This window comes from Lissotriton helveticus, chromosome 6 (genome assembly GCF_964261635.1).
Source record: "Lissotriton helveticus chromosome 6, aLisHel1.1, whole genome shotgun sequence".
NCBI classification, from domain to species: Eukaryota; Metazoa; Chordata; class Amphibia; order Caudata; family Salamandridae; genus Lissotriton; species Lissotriton helveticus.
In genome coordinates, this window is record NC_136067.1 from 387,879,462 (window position 1) to 387,893,437 (window position 13,976).

At 46.3% G+C, this 13,976-nt stretch overlaps 1 protein-coding gene across 1 annotated transcript; it reads right to left on the reverse strand.

Annotated features, from left to right (window-relative positions):
- Nucleotides 1-7,625: 7,625 nt before the first annotated feature.
- Nucleotides 7,626-10,896, reverse strand: ID2 (inhibitor of DNA binding 2). Its single transcript, XM_078647836.1, has 3 exons — nt 10,204-10,896; nt 9,388-9,454; nt 7,626-8,280 (listed from the first exon to the last, which is right to left on the reverse strand). Exons 1-2 carry the CDS (start codon nt 10,564-10,566, stop codon nt 9,395-9,397), a joined length of 423 nt encoding a protein of 140 aa, XP_078503962.1. The 5' UTR covers nt 10,567-10,896; the 3' UTR covers nt 7,626-8,280; nt 9,388-9,394.
- Between the last annotated feature and the right edge of the window lie 3,080 nt (nt 10,897-13,976).

A 13,976-nucleotide genomic window follows, 5' to 3' on the forward strand; every position in this document is an offset into this window, starting at 1 on the left:
GTCCAATGCATTGTCATCGCAATGCCTCCAGATCCATTCCAGAGTGTTCCCCTGGGGTGCTTATGGCTGCCCAGGGCACCTATTATCATCTCTAACTTTCCTCTCAAAGGCAGATCAGGGAGTGGGGTTGTACAAGTGGCATGAAGATTGGGCAGGGATTGTACACACTATAAAACTGCATATGGATAGGTATCAATAGCTGGATGTTTTCCACCTCAGGTGTTTCAGGTGACATCATAAACAACTCAAGCGTTGCTCATTGTCTATGACATCACTCCAAAGTGTAAAATCATCAAACTGTAGATGAATACCCAAGTACAGTTCTACAAATAGGGGGATTTGGTTGTCAAGTTGATTTGTAGTATTTTTTTCAGAGAATATTATTTCTCCACTCTACCCTTGCCTCTGACTGCTTACACAACACTCCTTCAGGTGATTTCTGCCTGCGCACTCCTCGACATCAGAATAGATTCTTTTGTCTAGGTTCCGACTACTGTGATTTCTTTGTAGCAATCTGATACCCTAGGGTATACTCCGCACTGTAGTGTATGCGTGGTTTTAACAAACTGTCTTGGTCAGCCTTTCTCTGTGCAGGGGAAGAATAAAGTTTGTGGTTTAAAAATTATACTACAAAAACAAAGTGCAAAGCTTGGTGGATTGTTTCTGATGCAATCAAAGTGAAGTTAGCCAGTGGCTTAAGTACGCTGACCCATTGCTGCATGCTGTAGTGGGGGAAGCAAAGTGTAAATGACATATCAAAAGACCAATGAATGAAGAGAGGGGGTGAATGCTCCTTTAAGTAGGTATATAATACATATAATTTTAGTAAAATTAAAAGGTCTTGGCTAACACCATACCTAATAAAAATAAGCAGACCTGCCTTTCCACAGAAAATGTGTCTCTTTTTAATCAATAGCCTCTGAAGAAAACAGCTATAAACTAGAGTTGGGTGATCCACTGAAAGTTCGAGCCAGGCTCGACCCTGAAGCCTGGCTCAGCTCGAGGTCCTGGTGGGCCCTTGAGCCCCTAACAAGACGAGTTTTCATGTGGCTTTTGTCTGCCACCATCCCTCCAATCAGGATATGGCATTACTGTCAGAGTCACTGACTTTGGAATTGGGGAACCCAGTTCGAGTCTGGGCATCGGCTCAATTATCTTGTGATTCTGCCTAGAAACAATGCATGTGATCTTGTGTAATGTAACTGGTGCTCATGTACACTTTACTTCGGTTCACACAATTAAAAACTGAAGAAAAACAAAGTGTTGAAAACATAGCCGTAACATAAGGAAAGACAAATAGATACCCATTTCCTGGCTGATTTGTACAGCGTGAAACCAAAACACTTGGATACATTGCGGCGTCCCCACTTAAATTGTGTGATCGGAGGCAAATATATTATTTCACAAAAACGTTTTTCTTCATGATTGCTAATAAAAGCACTTTTAACCCCTTGCATGCTCGGGTGTGCTGTGCTGGTGACAGAACGGTTCCGCCACGGCCGCTCACCGCGCGGCGTAAATTCCATGCCTGCGCTGAACGTTCTATTGGGCGGACGGGGCCGTGACGGACCCGTTCCGTCACAAGCACAGCGCTTCTGAGGCTCGTGACGGAGCGGTACCGTCACGAGCACGGGAGCGCCGTGCGGCCGCCCCGTCCCCTTAGCACTGCGGCGGAATAGCCGCCGCAGTGAAGGGGTAAAATTTGAGTTCAGAATATCGGTTGTACAAAAAAGTATTGTGCTCGATTTAATACACTATAACGCTGCTTTTTAATAATCTGGGCCATGTACAGGCTTTATATGACAATTGTGTTTCATCTTAATACACTCATGGTTTATGTCGAAAACCATCATTTTTAATAAGTATTTCTCAGTGGAGTGCTATTGTGTGCTGTATTAATGCTGAAGCTTCACGTGTTAAAGAAATAAATACATTGTTTGAACTTTGAAGTGAACTTCATCAAATTGTGCGTGATGTTTTTTGTGTGATTTACAAAGCAAACATGTTCAGTGCTCGGCTCGTGCAAGAGGTCTAAGATCCGAGCCAGATCCTTGGCTCGGCTCTCCTGGTAAATGTGTTGCCTCACCCATCTCTACTACAAACACTTAGGAGTCAGATGCTTGAAATGAGGCTGTTTAGACAGTCAACTGGAAATGTTATTAAAAAAATCAATACAAGCTGCCTCTCAATGTATGACATGAAACCAGATGTACTGGAAACCATGCCTTAACCACTAATCTTTCCTGATGCAAAGTACATGCCCATAGGGTGGCCTCTGACCAGAAAAACATCCACGAAAACTGAACTCTCAGGTCAGCCCCACACAGAAGGTAACCCCGAGTGACTTGTCACAGGAAGCGAATATATGACGCCTTTGTTTTGTCATTAGTAGTAAAACTATGAACACTGTGCTCCTCAAATATATTTTCTACGGTGGAACTGGGCAGGAGTCCCAGGTCTGTACTTGTGTCCCTCCAATGTCTTCAGGGCAGTATTCTATCAGAATCTGGAAACTTTAATTGAGCAATCGATACTTGTGTATGTATCGAACTTTCACTCACAAAGTTTCGAACATTTTCACTGCACCAGCTCATAAAAACGTTATGTAATGCTTTGTTTACTGCTGCCTTCCAGTGCCCTTCTGCGCGGCCTCAATGTCATACAAGTCAGGCTGTGCAGTCACATTGCTTCCCATGACAACAGTAAACATAGCCTGTGAGTTTTCCCCTGTGAATGACAGTCTGGAGGCCAAACATGGGGCAAATTGGGAGTAGTGGAGGAGAGCTGTGTTTGTTTGGGGCAGAAATAGAGCCAATTGGAAAGACTAAAACATGTTAAGCGTGTAGGTAGGGTCCTGCGCATTGAACAGCATAAACCCAAAGGCAGAAAGCAACTGTGTGCTGTACTTTGTAGCAGGCTATTGGGTGACATGATTGTGTGCAAAAGTGGAGAGGCGATGGAAGCTAGAAGCCGCAGGGCTAGACCTACAATATTGCTGCCAACTAAAGCGAAAATGGCAAGCCTGCCCAATGACACCTAATGTCCGACTGGTGATCCTGCCACTCGGGCATATTCCCGGTGTGTTGGGCTAGGGGGCTGCTTTGAGGCGGAGGGCGCAGAAGAGCCCTTCCGCTTCATCAGATAGATGTCTGGGGTGTCAGGTTACAAGGCCAACTCTGGGTGGCAGTGAAGTTGAGGGGTTCCTAATCTGTTGGGATAGAAACCCTAAAAGAACACAGGTGTTTTCAGCTCCTTCCTAAAATTGAGGCGTGAAGTTTGAACGGTTGTGGAATCATTAGGGGAGATTGAGAAGGAGGGTTGTCACTGTTGTGCATGGTTTATCCTTTTTAGCACGTTTTGACTTCTGTGCTGACGATGTGTATTTTTCTCTGTTTCGTTGGCTCCCCACAGGGGAAGTCTCACTCCACTGTAGTATCTCTCCCTAACGGAGAATCCTGGTATGGACTTTGCCCCTGAAATTAATAAAACTGATACAGTTACTATTCCCACACATGGCAGTCCTGTGGGTGTCCTTGTGACTGGAGATTTCCAAACATGGCTGCTGGCACTATTTACTTTACAAAATCAGAAAAGGCGTTCTGAGCCATCCGTGGCCTCGGTCTCCATGCTGCCGTGCACGTTTGAATCCTGGCACAGTAGGTACGCATCCTTCTATAGTTAATACAACCACAAACACTGCGTTCAGTAGTAATACTTAGTGATAATATCTAGCAATCGTAGTTATTTATAGCTTCAAGACCTTTATATAGACCTACAAGTGAGAAATGATTATTACAAGTTGCAGGAGAAATGACAATTAGAATGCAGCCATGTACGTTTGAAAATCCCTCCACCCAATATAGGTGTCTATTCATTAAGATTTAACGCTGCGTTTGCGTCACAAAAGTGATGCAAAACGGCGCTAAATATTTTGTTACCTATTTACCTTCCAGCGTAAAACCTGTTTTATGTTGGGAAAATAACTTGGAAGTAATTTTCCACTTGAAAGTAATGAGCATTACTTAGCACCATAGGGGCGTAACATTGGTGGTACATGGGCAAACCACCCAAAGTTTTTGACGCTAAACCCTATTTACTGAAAAAGGTAGAGATGGTTTAGCATAAAAAATTAGCCCCCATTTCCGATAGGCATTAGGAAGGAGAAATGCTTTTTTCACCTGTTTTCAGACTTTGCATGTGTGCTGCACAATGCAGCACACATACAAAGTGGGAAAAGTGTTAATATTAGTCTAAGCATAGTATTTTGTACTGACAGGTTATCCTTCAAGTACACAACCTATGCTAGACTCATGGAAACACCCTTGCACGATGGTGCAAAGGTGTGTCCGTGGCGCACAGCCGCACATTTGTAGGCCAGTGTTAGGAAGAGGGTAGGAGAGTGCCATTCTCCCTCAGCACATCATTTGTGGCTGCTGCACTGCGTGAGAAACTGGTACAAATCTGGCACATAGTTCTTTTCGACCAAGGTCATCTGCACTGGTGTACATCTCTAGGGCCTCATTTACAAGACCGCTGCAGAACGTCACTCTTAATGCCCTGACAGCACATATTGCAGTGGCATATCTACTAGGTCGCGTAAAACACTGTGCGTGGCTTTTCATGGCCTTGTAGATATGGTGAGGCATGCCATGGACGTTACAGTGGGTGTTCCCATGTAACACCCCTGGCATTTGACACATTCCCACATTTACGTTATGTACATCTGGGAATGTATCAAAAGCCTACATACAACGTGGAAATAACTATTTCTCTTTGTTTATTCCTCTTTCTATGTGCGCTGCATTCAGCAGTACACATAGGAGGAAACCTCCTCCATTGATTGTTTTTGTGCAGGAAGGGGTGTCTTCCTGCACAAAAACTATCATTCCCACAATGCAGATACATGGTGCAAGGGTGCCTGCATTGGCACATGGCAGCCAATTGAGCCCCAGCGCAGGGAAAGAGGACAGGAATGTGCCGTATCTCAAAGATGTGGCGCATTCCTGCCCTTTTCTTTTGCCATAGGGCAGTTCAGCAGGAAGGCTTGCTGCGCTGCCTTACGCACTATATTGTAAATGAGGCCCCAGATGTCAAAAGATGAATAGGGTTTATTACAAGACATCACACTTTGTTGTCACAAAGTTGCAGTGTTCATCCGTGTGCTGTGAAAAAGAAAACATGGTGCGGATGTATAGGGCTAGTCAGTGGTGTGCAATGGCTGAACTACAACAAATGGTGGCCGGCGAAGGACAAGTGCACAGATGGCAACCGATTCAGTGGATTGGGGGGTCACTTCTCCCAGTCCGGTTTATTAGACAACAGCACTATACATGCTGAAACTTGGGGCAGGTAGGCTTACAGTACACAAAATGGGAAAAAGTTAAAACGTAGGTCTTGAAATCCAAAATAATGGCTAAAATGCCAGGCTAGAGGAAAGAGACCCTCATAACACGGTGCCAGTTAGTTACCAACCCTGCACGCTTCAGTGTTTGCCAAACGCACCTGCCTTTCTTTGTGCAGATAAATGCACATAAGTAAATAGACTTAAGCTAAGAGAAGGATTTGCCGTGCCTGAAACAGAATCTGCTGGCAGCATCCCTCGATACTCTTACCAGTTTTGCTATTGCAGGAACACCTCACGCCTCGTATATACTAGATTTTTTGTTAGTCCTAATTCCCATAGCAGCCGAATTGCCACACGTTATCGATGCCCCCCTGAGCTATTCCTGGCATTTAAATAAAAAGAAAAAATGGCCTTCTCGGACTTGACTTTGGCCTTCCCTGCTCTGACTTGTGGCCTCAGACAAAGTTTAAACATGATGTTAGGTAAGCAGCCAATGCTGTCTGGAGGCGCTATATGATATGGGACAACCTGGTACATTTGTACCACGGCAGTGATGTCCTCAAGAACACGTGCTGGTGTGCACCTAAATGTTCAATGACTTGCGAGATAAGAATAGATGAATAAGTTGACTTAGATGGAACCAGATAGTTTTCGCAGGTGGGTCTCAAATTAGGGCCCTGCCTTGATGCTGCCATCTTCTTTTTTCCTGCTGTATTAGAACAACTTAATGAAACCCACTTTTGTGTACTTGTACAACCTTGAGGTCTCCCTTTACAATTTTACGTGCATCGAAGAACCAATGAATTATTGGACTTAGGGGCAGATTTACAACCCCCCTGCGTCATTCCCCCATGTTAAAAATGACGCAAAAGTGGCGCAAGGGGCTTGCAAATCTGCCCCTTAGTTCTTTTGTGAAAGCGTTTGAAACTCAGAGACTAAACGCATGAAACAAGACGAGGTGATGGTCAGGGAACGTGTTAAGTCGCCCTATCTAGATGGGAGGGTTATTACATCTGTATAGCGTTTATGCCCCTAGCGAGATGTTAAAAGTAAAACATGCAGGTCTCTTTTCACTTCACATTCCGATACGTGTAGTTTGTCATGGAAAAGGAACTGGATGAACTATACACACTAAGCAACAACAACAAAAAAAGTCTGTGGCCCCCGCACGTGCGGCAGTGAGAACTTCTTGGCGCTGTGCTCGCCCTCCCTCCCCTCGGGGCCTTTCCCCTGCCAGAGCTGGGGGGAGATAACCTTCTCTGGGAAAGTTTCTCCCGCAGCAGCTGGGTTGTCAGGTCACCGCGAGGATTAGGAGATGGCTGCTGGGCGGGCTCCTCGCGGCAGGCCTTGATGTGCGCGCGTGAGAGCGGGCTTTGTGTCAAGGGCGCGGGAGGGCAGCGGCTCCAGACTGAGCGGCGCCGCTCGGACACCTGTTCACCTTCAGGTTAGAGTGTGACTGCGCAGGTGAGGCGCCCTTCACAGTAAGAGTCCCGGCGGCCGCCTGACGCGGGCAGGCGCGCGGGCCTCTCCTTCAGAATAAGAGCCCCCACCAGAGCCGTCACAGACCTACACAGCGTGGCCCGTTATACTGGATACCGGTTTAACTCAGACGAGTATCACCCCACCGGTTATGCGGGCGACGAGTCCTACTCTTTCCAAGGCTAAATCTTACAACTTGGGGCTCAGTCTTGTTAATCATTTGCCAACAGTAGTACTTCTCGGACCGAGTATTGTATTTAGCAGCAGCCGTGTATACCTTTTTCTAAGAGCCCCACCCCTCCCCAATCAAAGAAACACATCAATGTATTTATTTAAGGGGGACTTGGAGATGAAAATCATTCCAAGAACACGTAATGCCGCATCTAAACTTATGTACAGAGACTGGTGGCGTTTCTGCTAACTAAGGTGTGCAGTAATTGTGGAATGACTATTTTGGTTTCAAAACTTTGGGAATGGTAGCTGTAAGCAGTGGAAACAAGCTAGCATGGCAGTTTCTGTAAGGCGTATTAGCACCCCAAAAAAAACACTTAGCGGTTAGATGCTGAATTATACTGTGATGCCATCTGTCCCGCCACACGATTTACAAATATATACACTGGAACTTCCCCCGTGAACGCAATCTTGGAACTTCCCAGAAATAATCTGCAAAAGCGCTCGACTCCACTGCTTATTTGGTGACGCGAGAGCAAATCTGCAAGACAGAGTCCTTTCCAAAAATAGGGTTAGATTGCGACACAATTCTAAAATGAGTTATCCCCCCCGTCCCCCGAAGAAACAGTCATTTCAATAAACACCTTTATTTATTTACGTATAAAAATGTTAAGTTTTACAACCGAACTTTTATAAAAAGTTCAGCATGATTAAAGTAAATCTTTGCGCATTTTGATGCAGAAATCGACCTCTGCCGCTATACAAGGAAACACTCAAAAGAGTTGCCATGGACGTCTTCGTTTATACGTCTATGTACACTTAGTCAGCCTAGTGCATGTCAAAAATCTACATTTCTGACCCACAGTAAAACACAGCTCGAAAACTGAACTCTCAGACCCATCCCTTGGTTCACGCTCCACCCTTTTGTTTCTTTAGTTAAAAAACAGGCAAAGTCTGCGGTGTGAGGGGGGTGGGAAGAAATCAGGCAAAACAGTCTTTCTGGTATCCGCTCCCCATGCTGGGAATAGTATATAAAAAGTTAGCCTTCCCCACTGGAGAAGTAGAGTCTCTTCATAAATACACTGATCAGTCCAGAGGTCGGTGAATAACTTAGCAGGGGAAAGGAAAGGAGGCGTTTATCCTCCACGGTATCATAGCTTTATTATTAACAAAAGTCTAGTGATTCCAACGTTGATCCCATAATGGTGATTGACACACAAAAAATCTCCGCGATCGTGATGCCGTAATCTTGTGCAAAAGAAAAAAAAATCTGTGAGGCTGAACACCTGCAAGAGATTGAAAAGAGGCGTGTTTAGGAGAATGCAAACAGGGCACAGATCGGGACAGACTGGCGCCAGGGAGGAAGCCGCAGTTTGAACACTTCAGCCAAACACTCAACATCGGGCAGCACCGTGGCAGCCAGATGCAGGCACACACATACACACAAGGGGGAGCTTTCCACAGCGTAAACCAAACATTAAACCCCCACAGTACGGCCCCTCCCAGCGCGATCTGTTTAAGCGCCAGTGATTGCAGGCGCCAGACTGCTGCTTGCATGAATTATTTGATTAAATAGAGCCACTTGTTCGCTTCACCCCTGCGCATGGGAAGATGTGGTAGAGCTGGGCACCCAGTGGTAAAGCTTAATGACCTGTCTGTCCCAGAAAGGCAAGCTTTGACACCACTGCGGAGCAGACACTCACTGTCAGGGTGCATTCACTAGTGTCCTGCAGTGCATGTCACAGTCTAAAACAACCCATACCAGGACATGTGGCAGAACAAACATTACACAAATACTGACTAACTGTGCCCAACGAGTGCGAAAGAACACTAACAACCATGGCTCCTAGGATTACTTTAGCCAGGCTAACATATACTGCGTAGTACCAAGGGTACATTACCCTGTGACTTTATTCTAACACATATTGCATGCTGGTACTTGTAGTTCACATCAACGGATTGTAGATGCCCTTGGTGACAGACTAGTCAAGGCAAATTCCACAAAAGCCACAGAAAGCCAGGTTCCCCTAATGTAACTAGGGCACATAAAGATTATAGTCTAAGACACACTGGCTTGGTATCGTTGCGATCTATGAAGTTTCTTTATATCCATGATCATGACGCGATGAATCGATCACGTACTGATCACAGGGTAAGTCTCTCGGCAAGAACCGAACCAGTGATCAGTAGGTTACACGCAGGTCTCTGCAAGCAGGCGCTAACACCACTGGGCTAATGTTACAATAAATACGTGCAGTTCTATTCTAATGGAACTTTCAACTTTGTCCTGAGGGGCTCGGCACCTTTCCGGGCTTCAGTTACCGGTTCCAGCGTATGTACCCTTCCCCATTAAACTACACACCGCCCACACTTTCCAAGCCTGCGATACTCACCGTGGGTTCAGGGATACATTGGCTTGCTGTCATTCGTCGTCAATAACTCCGAGGGGAAATCAGATGCCTGGAGAAAAAAAAATGTCGGGAGACAACATTAAACTTTGATGCAAAAACAGCGATGTTATGAAAATAATCACCGCTTTAAAATAAAGTTTTAGATAACTCATATCTAACATACTCTCCACGGTCACGATACAACACTTTATATACCTCAACCTCCGACAGCGGAGTAAATCGCTGCTGGGACGAGCACCGCTCAATAATTTACTTTAGTGTAGAGTTTGAATAGCAAGAGCTGGGTGTTCCAGGACCCGCACCCCGGGACGCAGCAGATACTGCAACTCGGCTCTACATGCTACAGACACTATACAAGGTCATGCAAGAGGCGCACTATCGCGAGTTGCAGGATAGTTTGTGGAGCGATTCTCTCAAAATCTCTGCAACCATAAATGGAGTTTATGGGGCCCTATAGCACCAGCAGAAAGTACAAGTTTTCGTATTCAGGATTTGCACATTTCTTTCAATAGAAAATTGTGGGGGGAGGTCCAGAAGTGTCACAATACTTCCAATGAGGGGGGGGGGAGCATAGTTCTGGCAAAAAACATAAATCACCTCACTGCCTGCCCAGCATCTAAGCAATTAGGGACCTCACACTCCTTTGCTCCAGCACTACAGTGATTCGATGTATCTAATGGGCAATGTCCAATATATGGCATGTATGGTCGGGAGGTGGATAATCGTCTCCCTACAAATTACAATGAGTCCATCCACTCGCGTCCTTTCATGTCACACCATGCCCACACAGCCTCTTACCTGCAGAGAGAGGATGCTGATGTCCGTGTTGAGGGCGCTGAGCGGACTCCTGGAGGCGGAGGGCGACCTCTGCTGCGCGTGCCCGCTGCCACCTGCCGCCATGCCCGGGTGCGCGTCGAGCGCCAGCTGCAGGTCCAGGATGTAGTCGATGACATGCTGGAGGATCTCCATCTTGCTGACCTTCCGGTTCTGCGGGATGCTGGGGACCAGCTCCCGCAGCTTGGAGTAGCAGTCATTCATGTTGTAGAGTAAGCTGAGGGGGTCCTCCAGCGGCGAGGGCGGCTTGGCGCGGGCCAGGACCCCCAGGCTGTGCTCCGACAGGCTGTTCCGCCGCACGGTGCGCACCGGGCTGAAGGCTTTCATGGCTCCCGGGGGCGTCGGGTACACCCTGCCTGCGTCCACACTTCAGACTCGCGTCCTCCTTCCTTGGCTCCCGACCGAAGCTTGGTTCGAGCAGATTTAGCCGTGTCTTGGAACCTCTCCTCTGACACAAGTCACTCCTGTAACCTGTGACAGCAGCTATCCATCCACGGGATACAGGGGTCTCTGCTGCAGCCAATAACAGCAGCTGTCTTTTTGACGTCCTTCCTCGGGCAGTCTTCTTTTGCTCGCGTCTGACAGATGTAGCTGTTCCCTCACAGACTTGCTTCTTTCTCCCCGTTCTCTTACAGTCGCATATAAGTATTGAGCAGCGCTGCTGCTGACAGCAGCACCTTTTATAGTGCACGCCCGGGCTGCCTGCCAGACCCAGGCGGCCCGCCTCGCCATTGGCCACGCGGCACCTGCTCCTCACAGACCGCCCCATAGCCCATTCGCGAGAGCGGCCTGCAAGCTTCCTCCCGCGCATCCAATGGGTGTGCAGGGGCGGGTCTCTCCCAGCCGAGCTTCTGACAATACTGTACAGTCAGTACAGTGTGGCTGGGCTCTGCCTGCTTCTCGCCTGTCGCTCACTTGCTTCCAGCCTCTCTCGGACGGAAGCATCCGGGCTCGCACACCTCGCACCTAGCCATGCGCCACAAACCACAGAGGTCGAGCCCCTTTTGAACTGACCTCTAATTAGGGAAACGACCTAGAAGCCCATGCCGCGGCACATGCACACGCAGAGCACTGTAATCACGCAGCTCCCAAGCCAACAACGTTATAATGAGACGCGCCTTATATTGAAGTAAATGATTTAATGCCGACCTTTAGCGATTTGGCAGACAGGCATTTCTTTTTCTAAAAATAAAAAGAGGGTAAAATAGGCTTTGACTCATTTAACTAGGGAGGGTCTGCCCCTTAACAGGAGAATCCTCCCTTTAATTGGTCAGTTAATAAGTAAGTACCTGCACTTTTTAATTTGAAAGGGAGAGTGCCGGAATTTTAACCTGCAGAATGTAATCACTTTTAATGATAGCTTATCGGCAATTCTGTGTAGTAAACAGGTGTCATGGGAGTGCCCGTACTTTCATATCTCCATTTTAAGCAAAGGCTGAATTGATGACGTGTATGCCCAGGCGTAGGTTCCGTGCTCTCTGTGCCACGATTTGTTGTGATGACACCAAAAGCTCCACGGGACAATGATAACAGTATTCAAGCGTTAAATACATGAAATGCATACAATGCTAGACAAGCAGCAGGAGGCAAAACGTGCAAACTGGCCGTGATGCAATTAAACAAATGTGAGAATGACATCTTTCCAGAAGATGATGTATGACCTGGGAGGGATTCTTGTTACTATATGACTGATTTATACTCTTTGCATCGCACAATGCATACAATGGTCTCTTGGAGGGGGCGTCGATTTCCCTGCAAATAAACATTTCAGTGGACTCAGAATAACTGGATTTTCTCTACAACATGTCAAACCAGTCGATTTCGAGGTTCAGCGCAGAGTGGACGCCGAACCTCATTTGTCAGGAAACCGCCGCTTGCAAGGAACCGTTCCGAGAAAGGGAAATTACACGATCCTATTGCACAAGCCATCTGTGCTGTTTTGTAATGCAACTGTGCTCCGCAGTTCGTTGAACAATGCAATAGGTACTACGTGAAATTCTTTTACAAAATAACCAATGGTAACTACCTTCACCGTTCAGCAACACCATACTGGTCTGTAAATACTGAGAGCCAGTCCGCAGCCGGCGATGCTAACTAAAGTTATAATTGTTTTCCAGTCAGGTGTTACCTGTGGAAGGTGACCTCATGCAAATCTCCTGGTGCTTAACGGGTCACGCTTTGCTTGTAATTGCTAACTATTGCTGCAGTTTGAGTCACCTGGCTTACTCCCATGATGCAATTCGCGCACTGTGTTGCAGAACTCTTAGCACCACCTGCACGCTTCCTCAATATGCTCGGAGTGACACGTGCATCAGCATAAGCAAACAAAGTGCGTGACTATAAGTGCATGGATTTCCAGGCAGGTGGTATGCCACATGGGGATCATGTATAAAAAGAAGCAACCGTGGTACAGGTGTTGCACATCCCACCCTTAAAGCACGGTGATATTGAAAATGTAGATTTTCCTAGTATTTATGACGGAAAGTCTTAATTTTATTAAAGACACTGAGGCGAGTATTATGCCTTCTTTTCTTGCTTTATTTTAAATAGCAGCAAGATAAGCAATGAACTACAAATACCCAGAAGGCCCAGCAGAGAACTACTGGCCAATGGGGTTAGAGTAAACAAACAATGGTCCAATCACAACCAGGATAGTATATATGGCCAGCTCTGACCACACGAAGTCCTCTTTTCTTGTGCGAGAAGTCAAAGAGAATGCATAAACAATGGAAATATAGAAACTAAAATGCACACAGTCATAATCCAAGCCAGAAAATCCTGTAGGAAACCCAGGACTGCAGGATAACGCTGGAGGAGATTCCCCGAAGAAGAAAGACCATCCACTGGAGCAGTTGCAGGTTTAGTTGGAGGTCGGTGGTAAAGCCGGAGTTCCTAAGGGTGGGAAAAACAGACAAAATTAGTAGAATAGAGGTGGGATAATACTCGCCTCCGTGTCTTTAATAAAATTAAGACTTTCCGTCATAAATACTAGGAAAATCTACATTTTATGTCAAGAACGGAGGCTCCTATTATGCTTGTTCAAAGCATATCAACAACTACAGAAGAAGCAGAAACAACAGGTTTACAATAAAACGTTTTGAAAATAGCATCATTAGACCAATCTGCTGATTTCAGGATATCCTCCAAACGAGAGCCTGCCCAAAAGGCTTTAGAGGCCATGGCACCCCTGGCCGAGTGTGCACCAAAAGCAGTAACATCAATGCCCGCAAGGGACATGATCCACCTCACCCAACGGGCTAAAGTGGCAGAGGACACAGGGTGATGGGGTTTGCGAAAAGAAATGAGCAATTGCGAATGAGAGGAAGACCTGAGACCAGCAGTTTTTTGTTCGTAACTCTTTAAACATTGTCCAACACAAAGTTGGGGCTGTGAAGGAAAATAAGGATAAAACACAGATTGTATATTGGTTTTGGTACGCCTGTGAACCTGAAACAAAACACCAGAAGGTGAAAACTGTCTGGAAGACAAATCCAAAGCTCTGACATCAGAGACACGTTTGATTGAAATTAAACATAACAACATGGTAAGTTTGGCTGACAACATTTTGAGAGAAAGAGCATCATTTGCAGGCCATGAAATAAACAATTTGAACACCAAATTAACATCCCACAAAAAGGAATACTTAGCCAACGGAGGTTTTGAAAATCGAACTCCACGAAGCAGGCGACACACCAAAGGGTGGGAACCCACAGGTTTATTGTCAATAGGACAATGAT